Source organism: Ahaetulla prasina, chromosome 1 (assembly GCF_028640845.1).
Source record: "Ahaetulla prasina isolate Xishuangbanna chromosome 1, ASM2864084v1, whole genome shotgun sequence".
NCBI classification, from domain to species: Eukaryota; Metazoa; Chordata; class Lepidosauria; order Squamata; family Colubridae; genus Ahaetulla; species Ahaetulla prasina.
Window position 1 is genome coordinate 140,219,478 of NC_080539.1, and position 27,321 is coordinate 140,246,798.

General features: G+C 39.6%; 1 protein-coding gene across 1 annotated transcript in view; it reads left to right on the forward strand.

Annotated features, from left to right (window-relative positions):
- KHDRBS2 (KH RNA binding domain containing, signal transduction associated 2) overlaps positions 1-27,321 on the forward strand; it is a 460,211-nt gene that overhangs the window by 397,088 nt on the left and 35,802 nt on the right. The window contains exon 7 of the mRNA XM_058176635.1: positions 22,208-22,290. Coding sequence (XP_058032618.1) covers positions 22,208-22,290 — 83 coding nt within the window. The remainder of the gene's footprint in view (positions 1-22,207; positions 22,291-27,321) is intronic.

Consider the following 27,321-nt stretch of genomic DNA (forward strand, 5'->3'; position numbering starts at 1 on the left):
CAAACAGAAGTCAGTCTTGCTAATCACCATATTCCCCAGAACATCATCCCATTTGTACAGTTTCTTTACCGCATTCAGATTTTTTTCCTGGGTCAGCGTATCATTACACTGTTGTCTATTATCTGAGTCAAGAACTCCTTTGCTCCATATGAACGGTCCATTTTTTAATAACTTAAACTGATAACTTTATAAGTACTGTTCCTGAAGTTTATCTGTTTGAGATTAGGCCTATCAGATATCTGAACAGACAAAGGAGCACAGGGACAATTGGAAAGGATGACAAATGTGTGTGGGGGGGGAGGAAAAGAAAACACTAATAAAGAGAATATTTGTACTTTAAAGGAGAATATTTGTAGGTTATAATGAGGTGTCTTTGATGCTTTCTGAGCTTGGTTGTTTTCTTGCAAACATTTCATTACCCAAACTAGATAACATCATGTCACTGATCATGTTACTGGGTTGGGTAATGAAACATTTGCAAGAAAACAACCAAGCTTGCAGAAAGTGCTACTGATTTCACTGTCTTGGCATCCACAGTAAAAATTACAGTGAAAAACTTTTAGCAAGAAAAAGAACATAGGCTTGCATGTATATAGGAAATGGAAGTTACTTTTTCCAGCATCAGAAAGACTGGTTTTTCAAAGAAGTGTACTAGTCTAGAACAATGTTCCCCAACCTTTCTAGGCTGGTGGCACAACATGGGGGGAAGGGGGGGGAAATGGGGATGGTTCTATGTGAGAGGCAGGCACACACATGCACACACACAGCTTCATTTCTCTGAGCGACAGGCAAGTGGGGCTACGAGTGCCGATGCTCCCCACTTGTGTGAGTTGGGCTGCGCATACCTGCACACCGGTCCACCACTCACATGGCCTGGTTGTGAATTGTGGACCCCTGTACTAGAGCCTAGTTAGGAGGCAAAAGACTTCAGCAAGTAACTGATTATGGTCTTGTCAATTTCAAGCAGCCACAGGAGCTGGCCAGAGGGCACTAATCAACTAATTAAGGTGAGAGAGCAAACAATGTTAACCCTTCAGCTGGAACTTATTAGGAATGCACTACACCATAGAGAAACACTGCTCAGGTGGCTTGTTAGATACTCAAAAAAACCAGAAAGTTGATTTTAAAGCTATGCCTGCAAGAGAAAAAACATGAGGACAAAAAGGAGGACCTGCTCTCCTTTTGCTGGATGTCAGGTACCCCTATTTGGGATGGAAGGGAGCAGTCTAATTTGCTATACCCAGGCTCTCAAATACTCTTCCAAGTGATGCTTATTTTGATCTACCATGTGGCTAAATGTATTTTAAAAAGAGTTAGGAAAATTTGCAGGAAAATGAGTAAATGGAATACTCTAGGATTAAGATTCTGTAATAAAGTTCTAGAATACTTATACAAACTACTTATTCTTTATGAAAATAATCTCTGCATTGTCTTGCTACTTAATCTAAAAATATTCATCCCCAAAGTCAACTTACGTTTTCCATCAAGCCAGGGTGGTGGCATTTATTTAACATGATGTTTTTTTATACCACCCGATAAAATGATTCTTGGGGTTTATAGCAAAATTGCAACATAAAACACACTATTTCACTAAAACGATTTTCTGCATAACCTTCCTTTACATAAATGAACAAATATGTAACAAAACCATTTCTAAAAATGGATGTTCACTCATTAGTAACCAAAAGCCCACGGGAAAATTGAGATGTTCAGGATTTTCTGGAACGATCCAAAATGAAGTATCTGAGTGCACTTTTGGGGCAGCTGCCTCAGAGGGGATCTTCCTGCTCCCCAATGTCCTTCCTTGCCTTTCACGTGGACAGAACTTTAAGGAGACCTTCTCTAGATGCCCGTATGGAACAAGCAGAATCATCCTGAGTATGTTCAAATCATCCCCAGGCCTCTTGTAAAAGCTAGTCCGGTATGAAAGAGACAATGTCTTTTTATCATCTCTTCTGTCTCTCGAGCGAAAATGATTTTTTTCCCCTATCATGCAGAAATCAATCAATAACAACTATATAAAAATGTAAAAGGGAGGGAAGAAATTGCCCAGGTTTTGCTTCTCTATTTCAGGTATTGTTTGATTCAAGATGATTTGATTTGAAAGGATGCTTTGATTAAAAAAAGAAAGCCACTCTGCTTCAACATTTCATGTTGAAGTATCAAAGCAAGTCCGTTCATTTTTATAGTGCTTTGATCCAGAGAGAAGGTTAAAGGGTATTTTGCACATATATGTGCATGTGCCAAAAAAAAAAAAAAGGCCTTTTTTCAGCTTCATCAAAGCATTATGACTATCCCAATCCAGGGCTTTGATCTGGGGTATCCTTTCAGTCCAAGGCTTCATTTCAATTTGATTCTTTGCTTCAAAGTGATGCTGTAATTGAAGCTTTGTTGAACTGAATCACTGCTTTGAATCTACACAGAGTCCTATAAATATATTAATCCTAATGCTCTCTGTTTTCCCTTGTCTCTGTGATGAAATATATCCGGCTATCCCACAACTGTAAGCTTAGCCACTGTATTAGTTGGCTATTGGTTTGTGTATTGTCTGTGGCAACTATGGTCAAGTGAGATTACCAGTCCAATCGTAATATAAAAACCTCTGTATTACAATGCAGTAAATATCAGCACCAAGGATGAAGTATAGTTTTTAAAGGAAAAACAAATTTGTTTTTGAAGTTTCTAATATTATTTGATATTGAGTGTCTAACAAGACTTGTAAAGGCAAACTGCAGAGGGCGTCCCACCTGAGATTGGAATTTTAGTGACCATCCCTTTCCAGCACCCAGCCTGTATAGACTGCATTGCCATCAACAGCTTTAACATTACCTGCATTTGCATAGGATAATTATCATAAAAGGAACAGAAACATAGTAATTATACCCAAGCACAATATGAACATCTTAAAAAGATCCACGCATCTGCTACGTAAAATGCAAGAAATGTCCTTCACACCAGTGGTGGGTTGCTACCGGTTCGCACTGGTTCGGAAGGACCGGTAGCGGTAATTTTGGCTAGTTTGGAGAACCGTTAGTAATTGCTAGCTGGCCAGGCCCCCAGACCGGTTCTGTTCGCTCACCCCACCCCCCTCCACCCAATTACTCCTCACTTACACTATTCCAAGAACCGGTAGCAAAAATCCCTGCCTCCCCCTCTCCCATGCCCAGCTGAGCGGCACGATCATCAGAGGTTTTTTTTTAACTTTTAAAAGCATTTTTTCTTCGACCGACAAAAATGCTTTTAAAAGTTAAAAAAAAAGGCCTCTGATGATGGCACGGCTCAGCTGGGATTGTCTGAACCTTTTAAAAGCATTTTTTCTCAACCTCTACGGCTGAAGAAAAAAATGCTTTTAAAGGGTTCTGGCAATCAGGCAACTCAGCTGCGAGTGCCAGAACCCTTTAAAAGCATTTTTTCTACAACCTCTTTGTCCGAAGAAGTTGTAAAAAAATGCTTTTAAAAGGCTCATCTGACAATCCCAGCTGAATTGCCTGATCATCATCGGCTGAAGAGGTTGTAGAAAAAATGCTTTTAAAAGTAAAAAAAAAAAAAGTTGGCTATGCCCATCCAGTCACATTACATCCCCTGCACCAAGCCATGCCCACAGAACCAGTAGTAACAAATTTTACATTTGACCCCTGTTGGAAACCCCTGACCTAGACCACTTTAGGAGCAAAGTGGTGGGTTTTGCTGGCATTTCAGGAGGGAGGGGAGGGAAGGAGGGAAGGAGAGAGAGAAATAGAAAAAGAGAGAAAGAAAGAGACAAAGGAAGAAAGAAGGAAGGAAAGAGGGAGGGTGAGAGAAAAGAGAGAGAGAAAGAGACAAAGAGAGGGAAAAAAAGAAAGAAAGAAAGAAAGAAAGAAGGAAGGAAGGAAGGAAGGAAGGAAGGAAGGAAAGAAAGAAAGAAAGAAAGAAAGAAAGAAAGAAAGAAAGAAAGAAAGAAAGAAAGAAAGAAAGAGGGAGGGAGGGAGGGAGGGAGAGAGAATGAAAGAAAGAGAGAGAGAGAAAGAAAAAAGAAAGAAAGAGGAAGGGAGAGGGAGAAAAGAGAGAGAGAGAAAGAAGAAAGAGAAAGAAAGAGGAAGGAAGGGGGAGAGAGAGAGAGAGAGAGAGAAGAGGAAGGAAGGATCACAAACCCTGGCATAGACGTGGCTTCAGAAGATGCTTTGAAACAGGACAGCAATCTAGAGCTGGAAGGGACCTTAGAGGCCATCTAGTCCAACCCCCTGCTCTAGCAGGAAACCTTAACGTCGTCTGGATTATTTTGGTGCCTCTAACAAAGAGGAAAATTGCCAGAAAGGAGAAGGAGTTTACTAGGACAAGGCTGTCATGCAGAGTCCAAAATTTTGGTTGCTAAGCAAGAATGTTGTTAAGTGAGTTTCACCACATTTTACTCAATCCATGATTTCTCCTGGCTCTAACAGTCATGTGCAAGCTAGGGAAGAACATCTGAAGGTGTGTGTAATGTTCTAAATGTACAGAAGTTATAGTTAAAAGTATGGCAGAAAGTGGACTCTGGTTGTGTTTTTCCAAATGTAGTAAGTGAGGTTGAAGGTGTATAGTTTTAAAAGAGCTGTGTGTGTGTATGTGTGTGCATACAGTATATATAGTAGATAATGTATCTTTTTGTGTGCCTATACACACTACTATGTAATATGTATGTACACATATGTTATATATACATAGGATTAAATTTTGGATGTTCAGTAGTAGTAAATAAATGGACAGAGAAATTGTATCTCTTTGAGACCTTTGAGGCAAGGAGAGGCCAAGCACCCTAACCCTAACCTTTGACGTGAGTGACATCAAGTTGGTCACACCCACCCAGTCACATGACCACCAAGCCATGACCACCTAGTCACATGACCACAAAGCCACGCCCACCAAATAAGCCACGTCCACAGAACTGGTAGTAAAAAAATTTAGAACCCACCCCTGCGTCACACAGAAGAGAACTCATAATTTTCCTGTAGAGTTGTTCCCAATTTCAGGTAAACATTTTTCCATGATGACAGGAAAGGTCCACAGAGGCAACCTTCTAACATTCTGTTCTATAAATATGTAATATATATGCCATTGATATAGGTCAGACTTTTCCAAAACAGCTGGGCCAAATTCTGTCTTAATCCTGGGATAAGCATAAGGAAAATCAGAGCTGTATGAGGGAAACGTTTGTTTAAGTCTCCTAAGCAAGATCTAAGGACAACATTTCTCCTGCTTTTGTTCTCAACAACCAAATCCTGAAGCGAGCATAATTAGAAGCTACTAATAGTAGCTACTGTTAATGTTACTAACTACTGTTACTTTAACTTTCATACTTTTGTCAAATCCCCTTTTAAAACTACCAGAGTTGGCGGTGGTTAAAACCATCTCAAATTCCACTCTTCCTTTTGCCTTTCTTGACTCTTAACTATTTCACTTTATTACATCATTCCAGATGCCAATATTAATTGAAAAATAAAATGCCTTTCAGATCCCACGTTAGCCACTTTTTCCTTTCTTTTTTGGTGTCAGGGTTCACTCCAGGCAGCTGTTTGGATTAGTCCCGGTAAACATTCTTTCAAGATTTTTGGAACTGGTTTGCCATTGCTTTGTTTCTAGAGTTGAGAGACAGGGAGACAGTACATCATAATTTATACAGGAGATTATATGTCAAAATTGAGAGTGACACAATTACCCTATAAAATAACTCAGCTCTCTTCCCTGAGCCTACTACTAGTTCAACTACTATCAGTATATGTATGACACTGCAGATCCTTCTTCATCATTTTCACTCCTACAATATATATCCAAAGATAGAGTCGGTGCACCTTCACGACCACCGATTCCACCCACCTTGCCCATCAGTGCTTCTAATTTCACTGTGACATTAATGAACTTGGTTTGAGGCAAGCAAGACATCAGGCCATCAACATGACCATCACAAACATGTCTTCATTTCAATGACCAAACCAGATGTTTCTAAGAATCTACCTCATGGAAATAGTTCCTTAAAAAGAAAGGATATTTATGGTCCTCCTTTAACAATCTATGGAGATACTTAATCATTCAGGTCATGGTTTTTCCAAAGGTGCTTTTTCCCAAAGGCAAATGAACTTTCTTGTGTTTTTTTTTCTTTGAAAACATTTTGCTTCTCATCTAAGAATGAGAATCCAGGACTGAAGAAGCTTCTTGGATGAGAAGTGGTCCAGTTGCCTTTTGGAAAAAGCATCTTTAAGTCTTACTTTAATAGTTCATTTTTCTTTTCCTATCTATGATATCACCCCTTCTTTCCTGATTCCCCTTAGTTTTTAGCTGTCATCCTACAAAAGGACATATTCTAATATCTGAAAATATGGTAGTGTTGTGACCCAAGTAGGTAGTAATAAACTTGGTCCGTGAAAAAACAAACTTTATTCGAACAGCTGGGAATTACTTCATTCCCATCATCATTCTCAAAGTAAAACAAATGCCTCCCAACACAAATTCCTCGGTTATCTCACAAACCTTAGTCCAATTAGGCAAACTGCCAAAGGCCCTTCCTGGCAAATGTCCAGAAGCCACAAAAACAAAGATGTAGACGAAGCAGAGGACGCAACTACAACACTGTTTTTCGGCAAACCTGAAACACCGGTGCTGGTCTGTTTTAAGCCTTATGGGAGGGGCCAATCATCTCTTGGCCCTACTCCCGAGTTGTCCTATCTGCTTGAGCTGCTCTTGCCTTCTGGCAGCTCTTCTCATGTGTGCATTAGGAACAGGGCCTCACTACTATCAGTCTCTGGAGGCTCTGGAGTCCACACCTCACTTTCTGATGGCCCTGGCCTCACCTCAGCTTCATCGCTGTCCAATTCCGTTGCCAGTTCCGTAGGCTGCTGATGGACCACAACAGGTAGGTATCACACTGGTGCCTGTGAAATCAAGCCAGATGAGTGGTTTAGTGAAATGCTAGTGGGAAGCTTTCTTGCCCCTCCCTCTGATTTATATAAGATCACATTCACACAATCTCTTTTCTCTGTTGCGATCACAGGGTAACAAAGGTAAACTTCCTCTTACTTTGCAGTCATTTCTCCAGGGAAGAGCTTTCAACACCCCGTCGTCGCCCACCCACCCCAAGCCACCAATAATTCTGATAGCTAACTGCAGGAATCCACAGGAGATATAGGATTGTTTCTTCACCCTGCCCAATCACTGGGAATAGAGAAAAAAAAGATTTAAAATAGGAAACATAAATATTAGGGGAAAAAAGATTACCTTCCAAAGAGCGCTATGATTTTTTAATTAAGCTACTTTAATTACTAGCAGCTACTACCCAATAATGGTGTTTATCCTGACTTTATTTCATTAATCACGGTGCTCGCTATTACATTGCATTTTGCTTGGCACTCATTTTTGGTGTCTGCCTCACATTTATTTTTCTTTCTTTCTTTCTTTCTTTCTTTCTTTCTTTCTTTCTTTCTTTCTTTCTTTCTTTCTTTCTTGAACACCATGTCTATCTTTTTACATTACCTTTTGGCAATCACTCTTGTAAGAAAATGTTTAAAACGTCTCTAGATTCATTAACGATGCTTATCTGTAAAAACTAAGAAAATAGTTGTATAATAAGCTTAATGCCTACCCACAGCTTAAGGTATTAAGCTGCTCAAGTATATCTACGTTTCAAGTATCTCTTAATTCTGGGTGTATTAAATACAATATAGTGCATGGAGATCTTTTTATAAAAAAAACTGGAACTGGATTGTAAACTCTTATGTTTTGATTCACCCACATGGCATATGGGTGACATTAGCCAACCTTTCAGCTTACTATATTTCATAAAATTATTTTGGGATTGAAAAAAAAAGAGTTGTAAAATAAAAATGTCTTGGGCTCTTTGGAGGAAGAACCAAATTAGTATGGGGGCACCAAAATGGAATTTGGAATTTAGTATTTCTGCCATGCTCTCTTCCATAACTTTCTATTCCCACTGCCTATTTCTATTATTTTCTATTCTATTCAACCTCCACCTCCTCTCCCAAATAATTAACAGTTATAAGCATGCTCAGACTTTTAAAAAACATTTATGGGAGGTTCCTGCTAAACATAAACAATGGTCTATAACTTATTTGGGTAACCAATAATATAAAAACTTGTATTCAAAAATGGCAGCCCCTATGGAGAAAATTTTGTACCTTCTAGGCCTCATACCTTCTCTGCTCATCTGACCTCCAAAAGACCTTGGCATGGCTCCCCAACCCTGCCCTCCTTTGCTGAAATCTGTCGGTCCTGTTGTCAAATGTATGTATCCCATCAATGGCAAAGGAAATGGAACAATCTGTTTATCCTTTGTTGGATGGAAAAATGAAGATTGGGATCTCCATCACTGAAGCGGCTTTGTCCATGCTTTAACTTCCAAGATCCAATAAAGAGACACAGCCCTGTCTGAGGAAGTTGGGAGGTCACCCAACTTATTCTGGGTTAAGGATTTCTCCTATTTCAATAGAACCCATTCTGATAAACAAGATTTAAAATGGAGCCAAGATGAATATTGTATAAGCCAGTATTTGCTATATAGATAAATATCAAAGATTTGATATTAGTAACTTTCTTTCTTAGGTATCCATCAAAGTGGCAAATATATAAGTAACAGAACAAATGTTAAAGTTTTTGCACATTGTGGAATATCAAAGGAATATCTGGACAAGATGATCATTTCTGGTAATGTTTAATTCTGGAATCCATCAAAGGAGAGATGATCCTTAATTTTGACAGAGTTAGTTTAAGAAAAACATGCTGAAATGTGGAGAAATGGTAATTGTAAGGCTTTAAAAAATGTAAATTCTTAGCAGCAACAGAAAGTGCCTGGAAAACAGAATGCTTTGAAAACTTTATAAGGGCAAATGTATTAAAACACCAATTTAAAAGGAGCAAGAGGGATAGAAGAGGTTGCTAAAAAGCTTTAAAATTTCGACAATATGATTACCTGTGAATAAATACCCTAAACTTTATTTTAAAAAGTTATTTAGTGTTACTGACACTAAAGATTAGTGATTGGATGTTGGGATTCTTTTGTCAAAGTAAAAAAATTGAGCTATTGTATTTAATTGGATATAATCATGTTAAGGACAGGATATTTTATTTCAAGATGGTGCCAACGAAGGCTGCCTCGGTGAAATGCTCTCTAATTGTTTCTTTATTTCTAATTGTTCTCTGTGACTCACTACGGATTTCCTACTCACGAGACCATCTGCTAAAAATTAAGGAACATTTCTTTAAGGAGCAGCTTTCTTTGATCTCACCCCCACCTGTCTTTACAAACATGGAGGAGATTCTAACACAGGAGGAGGCAATTCCCACGAAGCCATGGACTACTAAAAAAACCAAACGACGGAAGAGAAAGAAGAGAGGTAAACGATCTGGGAACTTAATCAGGCTAAGAAATCACATTAAAACTCCTCTGCCTTCAATTTTCCTAACAAATATACGCTCACTTGCAAATAAGATGGATGAAATACTCTTAAACAAATACTATTCTGATTTTCGCAATTCAGCAGTCCTATGCTTCTCTGAAACCTGGTTAAATGAATCAATTGAAAATAGCAGCCTGAATATTCCAGAGTTTCAGATTGAACGATCAGACAGGATTCCAGAAACATCTGGTAAAAAGAAAGGAGGAGGCTTATGCCTATATATTAACAGAAACTGGTGTCAAGATTTTAAAATAATTTACAAATTCTGTGACAATAATTTAGAGACTCTAATTATCAACTGCAAACCTTACTATTTGCCTCATGAATTTTCCTCATTTCTTCTAATTGCTGTTTATGTCCCACCACAAGCCTGTGTAAACAAGGCATTACGAACTCTAGCTGACCAAATCATGGAGGCTGAAGCCAAACACCCTGATTCACTGGCCATTGTTTTGGGAGATCTAAACAAGGCAAACTTAAGAAAAGAGCTACCAAAATACTTTCAGCATGTCAATTGTCCCACCAGAGGCAAGAATACTCTAGACCATTGCTACACAACACTAAAAGATGCTTATTGGTCTTTACCATGTCCAGCTGTAGGACACTCTGATCATTGCATGATTCACCTTGTACCTGCTTACAGGCAAAGACTTAAAGCCACAAAACCAATAATTAAATCAGTGAAGACCTGGACGGAGGAATCAAAATTAAAGCTACAGGCATGTTTTGACTGCACTGATTGGAATATTTTTAAAGATACCTCTGCAGACCTGGGTGAACTCACAGATACTGTAACATCATATGTTAGCTTCTGTGAAGACCTATGTGTACCTACAAGGAACTTGCGAATATACAGTAACAACAAACCTTGGTTCACACCTAAACTTAAGCAGCTACGACATTCCAAAGAGGAAGCCTACAGAAAAGGTGATAAAATGCTGTACAATCAGGCCAGAAATGCACTAACAAGGGAGATCAGAGCAGCAAAAAGAAGCTATTCTGAAAAGCTAAAGAATCAGTTTTCAGCAAATGAACCAGCAAACATGTGGAAAACTCTTAAAAATATCACCGGCTATGGCAAACCTCCTTCCCAGGCTGAAGGTAATCAACAACTGGCAGATGACCTGAATGAGTTTTACTGCAGGTTTGAAAGGAAACTACAGCCACCTATCTCCACAACCACCATCTCAGACACACCAACAACAGCCAAGCCTCCTACAACTGACCCCATTTCATTGGGTTCACAACCCCTAGTGATCACAGAAAAGGAAGTGCAGGACCTATTTCACAGACAAAAGCCAGGAAAAGCTCCAGGCCCAGACAAGATAACTCCTTCTTGCTTAAAAGTCTGTGCTGACCAATTGGCCCCATCTTCACCCATATTTTCAATAAATCACTAGAGATGTGTTATGTTCCTTCTTGCTTCAAACGCTCTACCATCATCCCAGTGCCAAGAAGCCCACCATCAAGGAACTGAATGACTACAGACCAGTTGCTTTAACATCTGTAGTCATGAAAACCTTTGAAAGGCTAGTGCTTTCCTACCTGAAAACCATCACGGATCCGCTGTTAGACCCCTTGCAATTTGCATACCGAGCAAATAGATCAACAGATGATGCTGTTAATATGGCTCTGCACTACATCCTACAACATCTTGAGTCTCCAAAGACCTATGCAAGGGTCCTTTTTGTAGACTTTAGTTCAGCATTCAATACCATCATTCCAGACATTCTTCTAACTAAGCTAAACCAGCTACTGGTACCGGAACAGACTTGTAAGTGGATCACAAGCTTCCTAACAAACAGGAAGCAGCAGGTGAAGCTAAGCAAGATCACATCAAATACCTGTACAATTAGCACAGGGCCCCCCCAAGGCTGTGTGCTCTCCCCACTTCTCTTCTCTCTGTATACCAATGACTGCATCTCCAACGATCCATCTGTTAAGCTACTGAAGTTTGCAGATGACACAACAGTGATTGGTCTCATTCAAGACAATGACGAATCCGCATATAGATGAAAGGTCGAACGACTAGCCTTGTGGTGCAACCAAAACCCCCCCAAAAAAAACATCATTAAAAAAGGACAACAAAGAATGTTCTTTCTGCGCCAACTCAGTAAGCTCAAACTGCCCAAGGAGCTGCTGATTCAGTTCTACAGAGGAATTATTGAGTCTGTCATTTGCACCTCTATAACTGTCTGGTTCGGTTCTGCAACCCAACAAGAAAAACACAAACTTCAGAGGATAATTAGAACTGCAGAAAAAATAATTGCTACCAACCTGCCTTCCATTGAGGACCTGTATACTGCACGAATCAAGAAGAGGGCCGTGAAAATATTTACAGACCCCTCGCATCCTGGACATAAACTGTTTCAACTCCTACCCTCAAAACGACGCTATAGAGCACTGCACACCAGAACAACTAGACACAAGAACAGTTTTTTCCTGAAGGCCATCACTCTGCTAAACAAATAATTCCATCAACACTGTCAAACTATTTACTGAATCTGCACTACTATTAATCTTCTCATAGTTCCCATCACCAATCTCTTTCCATTTATGACTGTATGACTATAACTTGTTGCTGGCAATCCTTATGATTTATATTGATATATTGACCATCAATTGTGTAGTAAATGTTGTACCTTGATGAACGTATCTTTTCTTTTATGTACACTGAGAGCATATGCACCAAGACAAATTCCTTGTGTGTCCAATCACACTTGGCCAATAAAAATTCTATTCTATTCTATATTCAATGTAAGTGTGTGCATGTGTGTGTGTGTGTATAAATATGCACACCTATACTGAAGATATATGTTGTGACTTAAATATGAGTCAGCTTGGTGTAGTGATTAAGGTACTAGGCTAGAAACCGGGAGACTCTGCGTTTTAGTCCCACCTTGGCCGATCACTAGCCATAGGAAGCACACAATGGCAAACCACTTTCAAATCGCCAGGAAAACTGCAGGGACTTATCCAAGCAGTCGTCAAGAGTCAGGAATGGATTGAAGACTCCAAAAATAATAAAGAAATATCTTAAATGTTGATGCTGGTATTAGATATCTAGGCATGGATCATTTGAGTTTAATGTTTATGATGGCTCAGATGACAGTTTCAAAATTATTTGACATTAGCAGGAACCTAATCCTGTCATTAATGTTATCCATTGTTTACTGACTAGGTGTGGGTTTCTGAGTTTTTTTGGCTCTTCTTATACTTTTGACAGGAGTGATACAGGGATAAATGCAAATGAAAAATAATCATGTGTTCTCAGTAAGGCATTCTGGTTAGGGGACAAATAAAAAAAAACAAATGAAATGGGAACCAAAGAATAATGAAATCAATGTAAGCTTTACCAAAATACTTTTCAAGGTCAATGAAATGATCACGGTAATCTGAGCTGGGATTGGAGTCCATGCAATAATTAAAATCATAGATATCTTTGGGATAAGCAAAAGCACTTCCACTTTCCAATATATAAAATGATATTACTATTAAATCATTCCATTTACAGTTATTGTATTGGCAGATACTGTATTAAAAAACAAAATGAATGCTTCACAGAAAAAAATGCATTATGGAAGGGCACTCCCTTGAAATATTCACTGCAAATACTATTTCTGAAGTATTACAAAACAGAATGAGTTTTAAATCAATTTGCTACACTCTGCAGCAATAAGAAAAACAACAGTTTATCCTCACCCAGGAACTTAATAGAAAATTATTTAAATAAGCTAATGCTTATGCCTGAAATCCTAGAGATAGTTTGCATTAATTAAGTCACCTTTTAAAGGATTCCGTTAATATGAACACATATTACCATATTTTAAATTTATTTTATGTATCATTGAAAAGGCTTCTAAGGCAACTTTTCAAAGCAATACACAAACCTTTAAAACAATAATCGTTATTACACATCAAGGAAAAAACAGTATTTGTTTCATTTCAAGCCAGACTTTCCAACATAAAATGCAAAACCCCAAATCGCTGATATGGCAAAAACAAATTTTAATTTAAAATTAAAATAAGATGAAATTATTCTGAGTGTAAAAAAGGAAGGATAAAGTTAATGATATATTTTCACAGGGGGAAATCTATAAACATGGCATGATAACTCCAACTTTGGCATGATTTGCATGTTGGGTAGGATTTCTCCATCCAATCAATGTAGTCCATAATTATGGGGCTATCACTAAGAGGGCTTTGATTTTTCTCATCGTAATCTAGCATCTATGCCTTTTAAGTGTTTTATAATACTGGAAGTCCTTGACTTATGACCATAATTGGGGCCAAAATTTCCATTGAGAAGCTAGGTTGTTATTATGTGAGTCATGCCCAATTTTATGACTTTTTTTGCCATGGTTGTTAAGCAAATCATGGTCATTAAATGAAGCATGCGGTCATTAAGTGAATCCAGCTTCTCTTATTGATTTTGCTTGTCAGAAACTGTCTGGAAATGCCGATTATGTGACCCCAAGACACTGCAACCATCATAAATCCACGATGGTTATCAAGGGCCCAGTTTTTTATCATGTGACTGCAGGAACTCTGCAACGATTATAAGTGCAAAGACAAGACAAGCGTCACTTTTTTCAGAAATGTCATAACTTTGAAGGGTCACAAAGGAATGGCTGTAAGTCAAGGAATACCCGTAGGATCTGCCAGGAGTACCATTTCATTACCATTTTAGCTAAAGATCCTCCCAAAACAATTCAATGCTGCCATTGGTAATTTTTTTAAAAAAATATCTATGATTGCAAGAATGTTCACTTCTGAATTTACAGTCGCAAAAGATTCCATAGTGCTGAAGCTGCACACCAAATAATTGGAGTGGAGTTGACAGCTTGTTTTTCAGCGAGCTACCACTCTGCCATAAATGCCTTGTTGTATGAAGGAATCAGTGCTAACATTCATGCAAAGCAGGCTTCTTGTAATGGGTGAGTCATCTGCATCATCTCAGATGCATGCAGGAGATGAGAAGGAAAATTAAGACTCCACTTTTAAAATTTGGGAGCGGATGATACCCATCCATTTGTTAGTGCTCTGAAGGGATAAATATGTAACCAAATTTCACCCTTAATGGCTTTGCGATGCTTCTGCTGCTCCAGCTTCTGCATTAGCGTTGTCTGCTTCTTCCTAATTTTCTCCCGTCTTCCTCCTTTACTTTTCATGAGTCAGAAAACCTAAGTGTCAGCATTTCATATCTATTTATATAAACCCTTCTTCTCCTGTTCACCTAAACAGTCTTCGAGTCCAACCCCTTACTCAGACAAGAAACCCTATCCCATCTCAGACAAAGAGCTGTTTAATCTCTTTTTAAAAACCTCCCATGTTCGAGCATCCATAACTTCTGAAGGCAAGTCATTCCACTGATGAATTGCACCTTAAAATATCTCCACAATTTACTGAGATGAACGGTTTCCTCTTCGCTGCAAAGCTTCTCAGGGCAGGCAACCAAACAATGCTTCCAACTATCATGCTAATCTCGGTGTAAAGAGCATTAAAGTAGACCTAGCATGTCTAGGTCTTCTTCTAGCTGCTTGGAAGGAGTCAGTCTGTAGAAGTCAAACTCAAGGCCCAGGGGCCAGATCCAGCCCGTGGGGTGCTTATATCTGGCCCGTGGGGCTGCCCTGGAAACAGCGAAGGACCGGCCATCAGTGTCTCTGCCAGTTTTTGCTGGCAGAGGGTTACAAGAGGCCGTCGCAGCCAAAAACGGAGCTCGGGAGCCTGTTTTCACCGGCAGAGCACTCGGACTGCCACAGGTACCTCCAACACAAGCGACATTGAGTTGGCCATGCCCACCCCAGCCATGCCCACCCCGGCCCCCCAAGGTCAAACAACCCTGATGCAGCCCTCAATGAAATCAGGTGTGATACCCCTGCCCTAGAGCAACCTACTGCAATCCTTGATAAGATGTATTAAGCGAGCAATGCCAAGAATTCCAGCAAGTATTCTGTTTTCCAATGAGGAACCTACCTATATGGAAATCAGAAGGTATGATTTTATTTCCTGTCCATTTCCTACTCAGTGGAGAGAAGGCTTTCCCTTAAAAGATTTGTTGATACTGGGAACAAGGACCATCCTGCCTGTTCTTAACCATTAGCCACCACATGTTCAGGCTGAAGGACTTCATAGGATTCTTCTGACTTTAAGAAATGATTGGATTTGCTTACTTTTTTATGTTAAACATCTATTGTTCCTTATAAAGTAAGCTGCAATCCAAAATCTTAGAGCAGGGGTTTTCAATCTTGGGAACTTTAAGACGCATGGACTTCAACTCCCAGAATTTCTGGCTGGGGAACTCTGGAAGTTGAAGTCCATGCATCTTAAAAGTTGTCAAGATTGGCAACCCCTGCCTTAGAGCAGGGGTCTCCAACCTTGGCAACTTTAAGCCTGGTGGACTTCAACTCCCAGAATTCCCCAGCCAGCTCTGCTGGCTGGGGGATTCTGGGAATTGAAGTCCACCAGGCTTAAAGTTGCCAAGGTTGGAGACCACTGCCTTAGAGGATCTGTTGTTTAGCATTGCAAATAAAATGGGCCAGTTTTCCAACTCACTTTCAGCAGTAGGATGATGGAGTATTTACTAGTAACTGGGGCTGGTCCTGCAGAAAACTTGATATAGGAGCCTTGTAATCTTCCTTTACCTTACTGGATAATGAAAACATTTGTAGATGAGCAGCAAGGTGCTTGACCCTCTAATGATAGCAAATAAGAGAAATCCTTTCAAGAATCTGATACTTTTATACTCAGTCTAACACAAAATAGGTATTTCATTTTGTTGGTGTGATTTCCTATATTGGAATTAAGTAGATTCAGGCTGCAAACCAATACAGCCTGCCTGGCTGTAAAAATAGCACAACCTAACAATTAAACAATTTTCAATATACTTAGTTTCTTATTTTTCCAAACTGCAGACAGTTCTTTCCTATCTCTGCATTAATTCTGTGATCTTTGAAGTACGTGCAGTGCAGGTTTGTGCACATTTCTACAGTGTACGCTTTTTATGTGTTTATTGGTAAAGCCACTTTGCTCTCACATGCATTTTTTAAAACTTGCTTGCTGTGATATCGTGCTTTGTTCATTCTTTGTTTCATTTCCTCATAAACATTTTTGTTTATGTTTGCTAAAAGCTGCCTAGATGAAATCATTGTGCATACTGCATTGAAGAGCCTTCAAACAAAACCACTATCGCCAAGAGAAGCAAAGTGCCACAACTTCCTGCTTGGGCAGGGGGTTGGATTAGAAGACCTCCAAGGTCCCTTCCCGCTCTGTTATTCTGTTCTGTTCAGCTGCATCACCATATAGGGCAGGGGTGTCAAACTCAAAGCCCGTGGGCCGGATTTGGCCCGCAGAATGCTTAAATCTGGTCCGCAAGGCTGCCCTGGAAACAACAAAGAACCAGCCCATGGGCCTTGAGAAGAGAAGAGAAGAGAAGAGAAGAGAAGAGAAGAGAAGAGAAGGAAGGAAGGAAGGAAGGAAGGAAGGAAGGAAGGAAGGAAGGAAGGAAGGAAGGAAGGAAGGAAGGAAGGTGTCATGTCCCACTCCTCCGCTGATGGCCGGGTCGGGGAAGTCCATATCAGGTGTGCCTCTGTAGCTCTGCCAAAGTCCTAGCAAAGTTCTCAAGGCAGGCAGGAGACCAGGAAGTGACTTCAGCAATCCAAGGTAGACTTTGCCTGACTCAGAGAATGCCAGAAAGCAGATCCTTTATATAGGCCATGGGGTGTGGCTCCATGACTCAGCACTTATCCAGGCCTGCCCCTCCCTTCCTTTTGCTGACGCCGCCTATCAATTCTCCTGAAGCGAGGATCTCTCCAGGCTCCAGCTGTTGGTAATTCACATTCCTCAGGCTCACATGCTGTGGGGGAGGGGGAGGGGTCTAGTTGCTCCGTTTGCCTGGGCATGGAGCCAGGGCTGGGGGCTGGAGGCACGTCAGACCCTTCATTTTGCTCGGCCTGTCTGGGCATGGTGCCAGGGCTGGGGCCTGGAGGCATGCCAGGACATTCCTCAGCGTTTGGCAGGAGATAAGAGGGACCCGGCTGCAGGGAAAGCGAGCGAGACACAACAGAAGGAGATTATAATGAGAGGGAGGGAGGGAGGGAGGGTCTGAGGGAAGTCCTGCCTTAGCACTTGGCCACCACAGGTGCCCCCAACACAAGTGACGTTGAGCTGGCCCACCCTGGCCACACACACCCCAGCCACACACATCCTGGACCCCCTAGGTCAAACACAACCCTGATGCGGCCTTCAATGAAATTGAGTTTGACACCCCGATATAGGGGGAGACCATCACTTCAATGCATAGAGGCACTCTGAAAAGACCCCTGGCTCAATTCTCCATCAGAGTGAACAGCCTTTTTGAAAAAAATATGCATAGCCTTCTATAGGTGCCAGACTGATGGTAAGAATAGATGACACTGGTGTCATGATGCATTTGTACAGGTTGCATTTCTCACAAGGGGAGGTCCCCATAAAATTATTTATTGTCAGTTACAGTCCCATTCTAACAAGATTCTGTTAAATGAAACTGATTGAACAGAAGATAAAATATCTTTGGATGAAGCGAACATTGATTTATTTCTGTGGAAGAAACATCAGAACCCAAGCCTCAAAATTATGTGTAGTATATTTAATCATTTTAGAGGCTGTTAAATACAGAACAAAGTCCTTTCAAGTGAGATACCAATTGCTTTACTAAAACCTGGAGATGCTAAACTATTTCATTTGAACCTTATTTCAGAGTAAACCATCCTGGTCCAGATTAATGGACCCAGTACATACTGAAATACATTTTTAAAAAATCTCTCCTAGTTTCTAAATTGTCCTTCTCATCTCAAAACACATAAATACAAATCAACATCTATGATAAAAACATATTAGTATAAAATAGTTTTTAAAATAAACATCTAAGAAAATATGTACAAAATAAATGTTTAGGAACGCATTGAGAGATATTTCATGTGATTTTTTTAAAAAAACATTGCAGATTAAAACAGAAAGCAGACAGATTGCCCTTAATGAAAGAACATCTGTGAAATGAATAAACTGCTTTTGCCTTCCATGCTAAAACCATCTGCCCTAATTAGAAAGTTACGATCATTAAAAAAAGCAGCAACAGGTTGAAGCACGTTTAGCAAATGTAGATTTACCTTTTTTGTTTCATGCTTCATATTTGCCTCTCTACAGAATTTTCTAACAAATATACATGAGACAACGAATATAAACCTGAAGAGGAAATTCCCAAGCTATGGCCCACTATTTTAAAAACTCCCCTAGTTTTGATTTCTGCAATCAAAACAGGTTATAGCAGTAGACCAGAAAGCTTTCTAAAGATATTCTTAATACTCCAGTTTCTTCCATCTGACTTCACAGTTTTAAATTGCTGGTCTTCTCTGCAAAGCAGTATTATTGCGTTAGTGACCCACTGTTCTTCTGTTTTTGATTTCTAAATTTTATTTTCTCTACAGATTTTAATTCTTCCAGCATTACAGTTACTTGCTCCATAGTAGCAGCATGTTCCAGAACAGGCATCTAGTGATCAGTCCCTTTGCCAGAATGTGCTCAGATGCAGAACATGCATTCATATTGCTTTTGATATTTGCACTTGAAAATTATCCATTTTAATATAATCTGGGGGAAGTGGAAAATGGTTGAGGAGTATAAATTTAAGCGGTGCTGCTTTGTCAATTGCCAAATATGACAATAATACTGGCTGCGATTAACATTGCAGGAAAAATCCAATTTGCGCTGATGCAATTCCTTGGAGTTGTTCGTAGCAGTGCATTCTCATGGTTGCACTTAAGCAACTCTAGCCATGAATCTTATTTGTTATCTCTGTGGCTTGCTGAAGTAGGCCCTCAAAATTAAATATATAACAGTAATAGGAGATTCTCTTTCCGTGCGAAAGCTGTTCTGAAAAAGAGTTTAATTTTCTTGACCTTTTGAGTGTGCTTCTCTTCCAACACTTTTTGCAAAATATCATGGAATATTCTTGTCTGCTCAAATGTCATAAAATACTTCTCAGTAAAATAAGTACTCCAAAAAAACAAAACAAAACAAAAAACCCACAGAGGTTAAACATCTAGTTGTTAAGGGTATTTTCAAAAGTAGCTTGCCTAATGTTAATTCATTGGAAAGATCTCTCTTTTTTAATCCTGCATTTATTTTGTCAAATGAGCTTTCCTGAACTTGCAAGATAGATAGATAGATAGATAGATAGATAGATAGATAGATAGATAGATAGATAGATAGATAGATAGATAGATAGATAGATAGATGTTAGAGCCATCCATCTATCTTTGTGAGACTGGGATTCAAATCCTTGCTGATGCCTATCTTATTTATAGGAGTGTTGAGGTTGGGTTTTTTCATTCAGACTGTAGATTTTTCAGTTGGGTTGGACCAAATAACCCAGTTTAATCTGTTTTGATTAAGAAAGTCCATTTAATTCAGAAACATGAACATCAGATTGAATTTCTGAGCTGCGGTTTTGACCAGTACTAATAAGTGAAGGGTTTGGAAGAGATTTTCCCCAGCCCCCCCCCCTTTTTTTTTAGTGGAAAACTCTTTTTTTGAGCTAATTCATGAGCTCACCTATTTCATACTGTTAGAAAAAGAGGTTACCCTATCTTCTAAAATCAAGGTTGAGAGTCATTCTTGGAAATTTGGCAGAATTGATAGCTAAAGCAGCTCATTTATTTGACCCACCTGACTAGACTTTATTATTTTACCCATTTAAAAATACATTTGGTACAACACTTACTTGTGGCTTTCTCTGTACAAGAACAGAAGGAAGGAAAAGAGAGACACAGAGACGGAGAGAAAAGTATGTTTTATATGTTAGTAATAAGCTTCTTAGTGATATAATGAGACAATGCATTCTTGCAATCATCTAGTCATTTTTCAAGCTATTATTTCATCCACCACTATTTAGAAATGCATTTGTACGCTGAAATCCAGGGAAAAAAAATAACTGTAGCCTTCATTAACATTTTCCTAGGATATACAATAAATTGTTCTTCAGCCTTACTAGCAGCATACCTAACAGCCAAGGACTGAGATAACAGCACTGCATCAGGAAAGCTATATGCGCTGGCCATTATTTGCACACCTAAGTCATGAGCAGCCTCTGAAGGGCCACTAACAACATTAGATGGTAGACCATGCTGGTAGAAATTGTAAAGGAACAACAAAGCAAGAAACAGGATGGAGATGAGATGAAGAAAAGGAATTCCCCACTTTTGTCTATGGAGATTCTCAATCGTCTAGATCAGGGGTCTCCAACCTTGGCAACTTTAAGACTTGGGAACTTCAACTCCCAGAGTTCCTCAGCCAGCAGCTGGCTGAGGAACTCTGGGAATTGATGTCCACAAGTCTTAAAGTTGCCAAGGTTGGAGACCCCAATCTAGATCATGGTTTTCCCAAAGATGCTTTTCCAAACTTTCTTGGTTTTTGTTTTTTTTCTTTGAAAATGTTTAGCTCCTCATCAAAGAAGTTGAAGATGCTGCTTGGGTAAGAAACAAATCGCTTTCAAAGAAAAAAAAAACCAAGAACCAAGTTGCCTTTTAGAAAAGCACCTTTGAGACATTCCTCCTTTTTCTACAGCAGAAAAAAAAACCAGATCCAACAGGCTAGCCAGTTCTTGGTTTTCTAAGGGACCGTGATTGTTTTAAGGCAGAAAAAAACAGCAGTCTAGCCTTCCACTATGACTCTCTTCAGACCACTGTTGTGGTACATAACCAGATCAAAATAATGGAGGAGGCTGAGTATACTAGTAGTCTAATTTTGTGAGTTCATTTTCCATTCCACACTGACCCCATACAGTAGGTCAGCTCTAATTGCAACACGTCTACCTTTGTTTCATTTATATAACTTTCAAGCTGAAATATTCCAAATATTCCTTTGCTACCATATGTTTCTGGGCTCCCTTCATGATAGCTTACTTTTAGCCATATATCCTCATTTTGCCTAGTGTCAGCCTCTATCTCTCTGCCTGGAACCAATTTTCCTTTCTCTGCCAGAGTCACATTGTGTTTCTTTGTCCAGAGTTTACCTGCCAGTTCACCTATTTCATATTGTTAGATAGTGCCAAGTCCACAATCTGTTTAGAATTTGGGATGGGCATTCTCCATAGTAAAGTGCTAACCCATTTATCTTTATCACTTTATTTTTTATTGTATTCCAAAACAACAAACATACTGGCATATTTGAGACCACTATTTCAAGTTGCTTGGCATGATTAGCTTCCTCAGAGATAAGTTATCAGAGATAACTTACTTGACAGTTTCACCTTTATGCAGTTGAAAAACAGTTATAGCAATTTACATTTTGTTCTATGCCATACTTTTGCCAAGGGAACTCCATATTTATCAGTCTTGTCTAGACAGTGGCGCTGAATTATTTCTGGAGTAATCTCTACCTGATTAGCACACTTACGCTGCTTTGGATTAGGCCACTGAACCAAATTAGAGATTTTCGAATTCTCCTAGCGGAACATTAATAATCCAGTTTTTCAAAGTCCTTGAGGCTTCCCCAAATTCTGCATTACAGCAGTGATGAGTATCAAGAACAGAGTCAAATGTGAAGGTGGGTCTCTTTTCTGATTGGAAGTTGTGACAGAAACTCTGCTCAGGGTATGCTTTGACTGGAAGGACCAAAACCACTGAAATCTGTATTTTTGAAGTTATGTTAATTTGCTTGAATATAATACTTAAATATTAAGGTTTTGTTACAGGTGTCAATCTGTTACTGGATCGGCTTTCTAAATTAGATCTTTTTTTCCCCCCTTATAGGGATACGATGATAGATACGGGGGTGAATATGATGAACCAAGTTATGAAGCCTATGATAATAGCTATACTACACAAACACAGAAGTAAGTACTCATTATTTTAATGACAAACTGTCCATGGGTTTCTTTAAATTTTTAACTTTGAACTCCACCACAGGTTATTGCTGGAACAACATCTTAACATGTCTCAGTTCTTACAATATGTTTTTCAATAATATTAAAGTTACCACATTTCATGGTGCAATGACAGTCAAAATGGAAGCAAATTATATATTTTTTCCAAAACCAAGTCAAAAGAGAGGTGTTCTTGTAAATGGGCCACCATTTCTGCCCAAATGCAGTCTCTCATTTTTGCTTAAATCTCTTCCTGCTAAAAAACTATAAAGCAGCAAATGAGCTGCAAGAAGAACAAAAGAAACAAAAAAAACCCCTACAACATTATAGTAGGCAACTATATTTTATTGTTGTTGTTTATAATTTTTTTAATAGACCAGTTTGGTCAAGTCATTAAGGAACCAGGCTAGAAAGCAAGAAACAGGTATGAGTTCAAATCCCAACCTCATTTGGGTGACCTTGAGTCAGTCCTTCTCTCTCAGCCCAACCTATCTCACACAATTGTTGTGGGGAAATTAGGAAGAAGAAGGTATGTTGAATATGCTCATCGCTTTGAATTATTTGTAAAAAGAATAAAGGATGGATATGAATTAGATAAATAATAACATTTGAAACTGTAAAAAATTATTGGTGTAAGATACAGACTAAGACATGATAAGACATGATAGCTGTGTTCCAATATCTCAGGGGCTGCCACAAAGAAGAGGGAGTCGGGCTGTTCTCCAAAGCACCTGAGGGTAGAACAAGAAGCAATGGGTAGAAACTGATCAAAGAAAGAAGCAACTTAGAACTAAGGAGAAATTTCCTGACAGTTAGAACAATTAATAAGTGGAACGACTTGCCTTCAGAAGTTGTAATGCTCCAACACTGGAAATTTTTAAGAAAATGTTGGATAACCATCTGACTGAGATGGTGTAGGGTTTCCTGCCTGGGCAGGGGGTTGGACTAGAAGGCCTCCAAGGTCCCTTCCAACTCTGATGTTATGTTATGTTATGTTATGATAAATATGCAAGACTGTACACAAGATTTCACTCCCAGACCCATGAAAACTATACACATTGGAAACCAGGAATAGAATTAAGTTCAGTAACACCATGGGAAGCTTGTAAGACCAGAGACTCAGCATGGCTTACATAAGGAAGGCTCTGGACAAAACTTGGGATGCAAGACAGGATAAAGCAAGCAGAAGTCAAGAACTGATAAGGTATTCAGCAGAAAGGAATTTGTTGCTCAACAAGAGCAATACATTTGCTACTCAAGAAGTTAACTGAGTCTTTCAAGACAAGGCATATTAGAAGGTACCTAGCATTGAAAGGGCAAATCATTGCTTTGTACGTTCTGTAATGGGTTGTGGGAATTAACCTTGAAAGACAGGAGGAAGAACCCCTCCCTAGGCTACAGTTTGGTAAACGAAATTGGAGCCCAAACAGAAATGTTAAGTTGAGACAACATCTCAGAATTGATCCTCCCTAATTCTCTGGTACATACAGGTAGGGAAGCAGGGAATTCTTTCAGACTTGAAAGATTCAATAGCCTTACAAGAAAAGTAGCATTAGTATTCATGACTTTGGTCTCCTGCTCTGGACTGCTTCAAAGGGTTGACATCAATCTTGCATGTCTCAAGCTCTCTTTCTAGAGAGGTGGAGGATCCCACTTTGGCTTCTAGAGATGGCCTCTCACCCTTGGGTACACCACTATCTGTTGAACACCTTGCTATTCCAACTGTTGCATTACACGGCTACTTTTATTTGCAAGCACAAGTATATTAATCCTTACTATAAAAGAGGCACCCAGATTCTTTTATTTGTTATACTTATCATTGTGGGCAATGTTTGTTTTATTATTCCATTTGTACATTGTTTTTCCTGTAGAAACTTCAGGGTTTGTTCTTGTCGCCTCTCCTCATTTCCCAACAAGAGCCTTGAGGAGTGTTAGGCTTAACAAATAGTGCTTTGCCACAAATGGGTCACACAGATTTGTGGGTGGGGAGACAAAAAATGTTGCATGCCTCTTCACTTTGGAAGAGTTGCCCCATCTGCTTAGAAAAATATTGGAGGCTGGATTGGTAGACATCATGCTAAGGGGAAGAGGAGGTCATTAACTGGAATGACAAGGAGAACCTTTACACCCTGTAGTAAATGAATATTTTATGACTGTCTGTACAAGTAGTCCTCAAGATACAACCACAACTGAGCTCCAAATTTCTGTTGCTAAGTGAGGCAGCTGTCAAGTGAACTTTGCCCCTTTTTATGATGTTTCTTGCCACAGTTGTTAAGTGAATCATTGCAGTTGTTAAATGAGTAACACACTTGTTATGTGAATCTGGCTACCCTGTTGACTTCGATGGTCAGAAGGTCGCAAAAGGTGATCACATGATCCCGGGACACTGCAACTGTCATAAATATGAACCAGTTGCCAAGTGTCTGAATTTTGGACACGTGACCATGAGAATGTTGCAACGGTCATTAGTGTGAAAAACAGTCGTAAGTCACTTTTTCAGTGCTGTTGTAACTTTGAATGGTCACTAAACAAACGGTTTGTTCTGTCCTCCCTTGTCTCCATCCGAGTGATGGCTTAATTAGCCGGCACTATCAGCTCTGGCAGCAGAATAGCCAGCGTCTGCCAAGAGCCTCCGTTATCTTCCATGACGCTGGTGAACAAAAACAAACTTCAGCTCTTCATCAGTGGATTTGCCTGTTACAAAGAGACACAGCAGCTTTTATATCCTGTGGGATGTGGCTCCATGACTCAGCACTTCCTGGGCCTGCCCCACCCTTGCTTCTGTTGTTCCCTCCTCTCCTGCCTACGAAACCTAGGCCTGATTGCCGTCAGCTGGGTCTGCAGACATGGGCTGGGGGGGGGGGAAAGAGTTAGGGGAAGGAGGCCTCGTTATCTCTTCCACCTGGCCTGTTTCTGGCTCCTGGAGCTGAGCCAGGGAAGCTGGTGCTCCCGAGGTAAGTCCTGACGGCCCTTCCCCCTCACTGTCCAAGTCACTTTCTGGCAGCAGGGCCGGCTCAGGGGGCGCAGACACAACACAGTTGTAAGTCAAGGGCTACCTGTTTCCACAACAGGAGCCATTTTATGGGAGAATCCATATCCCTCCAACTTGAAACGTGCCTGCCAACATTTAACATATTTGGAAAACTGTTTAAAAATAAGACAAAGTTTCAGCTATAAATAGCAATAGAACTTAGACTTATATACCGCTTCACAGTGCTTTACAGCCCTCTCTAAATGGTTTACAGAATCAGCATATTGCTTCCAACAATCTGAGCCCTCATTTTACCCACCTTGGAAGGATGGGAGACTGAGTCAACCTTGAGCTGGCTAGAATCGAACTGCTGGTTGTGGGCAAAATTAGACTGCAATACTGCAATCTAACCAATGCTCAACCACAGTTCTTTTAAATCTCAAACTTAAAGAAATCCTTGTTTCTCAAAGCAAACCATGATGAATCATAACAAACTTACATAGGCAGGTGTTCAAAAATATGCCAAATATAAGTCATTATCCAGTGCTCAGAAAGGCCTGAGTTCAAAGCAAAGAAGCCAGCAGATTCTTTAATCACCGCCATGGGCATTTTGCCAACTCACGACAGACTCCTATCCAACTCCTTAGGAACTCACATAAATATGAGGCAAGGGTAGCTGGAGAAAGAATTACAGACCCGGTGTGAGACCTGAATCCTGCTACAGTATGTATTTTGCCATAGTGAAGGCATAAATCTTCTGGAAGGGTGTGCTGTTGACTCCTGACTTTCACACATAATATGAGAGAAGGGAGCCAAGAGCTGACATACGGGAGACTCCGACCATTTGTAGCGTTTAGAAAATGACTACATTAGGGGATGTCCATGTGCAAAGCAGTTTTGAACGAAGAAATAAAGAGGGACTTGTTGCTTTGATAAAAGTAAAACATCTATCCATCAAAAAAAGATGTAGATGGTTCCCCAGTATCATGGGGACAATTGTCAGTTATTGAAATCACATATTAATAACTGTGTAATAGCTTGCTGTAGAATCCTCGCAGTAATATTCCCTGTTAAACCGAATCACGTTGATTCAATAATTCAGCTTTATTGGAAGGCACAAGACAGCGGCCGACCATTGAGATTGAATTTACAATCAGTTATTCAGTTTGAGGGATTTGCCTCCCCGGTTATATTATTTCCATCCTGTTATTACATTCAGGTTGTTCGTTAGATGGTTGCACTGCAGGAACTCCTTTGCTTAAGAAGTTTAAAGTCTTCACCCAGGCAATAGGAATCCCTCACAATTTGTTCATTTAGTGTCCATCTAAATCAGAAACAGAATCCGTTCAGCTACCAAATTAAGTGTGAGGCATGTAGGTAGGTAGAGTTTCAGCAGCCATGATGATTGTTTTTCCTTTGCTGACAGCACTATGTCATCATTTTTTAATTTATTTGACGTTTATATAATAGTTTCTAGTTTGTTTGGAAGTTGTTTTGTTTGTATTTTTTAAAGACAGAGAGAGAAAGACCATCATTTAAAAAGATATTGTGAGGTAATAATTGGAGCATAGTCGGAAGATATCCAGATAATCTGTAAATCAAAAATTATAGGAGTGTGTAGTGGCAAAAAAATTAGGAGTCCTGTGTAATTTTTCCAACAAATGAATTTAATCAAAAGGTACAAGCTTTTATGGGGTGCAGCTCATATATGATGCATATACTGATGTAAGATTTAAATTGAGGGGCAGAGGGGAAATAGCATGTAGGACAAGGGAAAAAGAAAGTGATAGATCCTTATGCAGATGCAAATTACGCATAAGGCTATCCCAAGTTATGATTAGCTAGAGAACAGACCTTCCCCATGATGGATGGATGGATTCAGTTCCAACTGAGATTTATAATTACTGGTAGTTTTTATTTAGCGACCACAATTGAGATTGGCAACTCAGTTGTTAAGGGAAGCAGTCACTAAGTGAAATTGTGACCGTGCACAAAATATTACTTCAGCTTTCCTTTGCTTTACAGGCCTA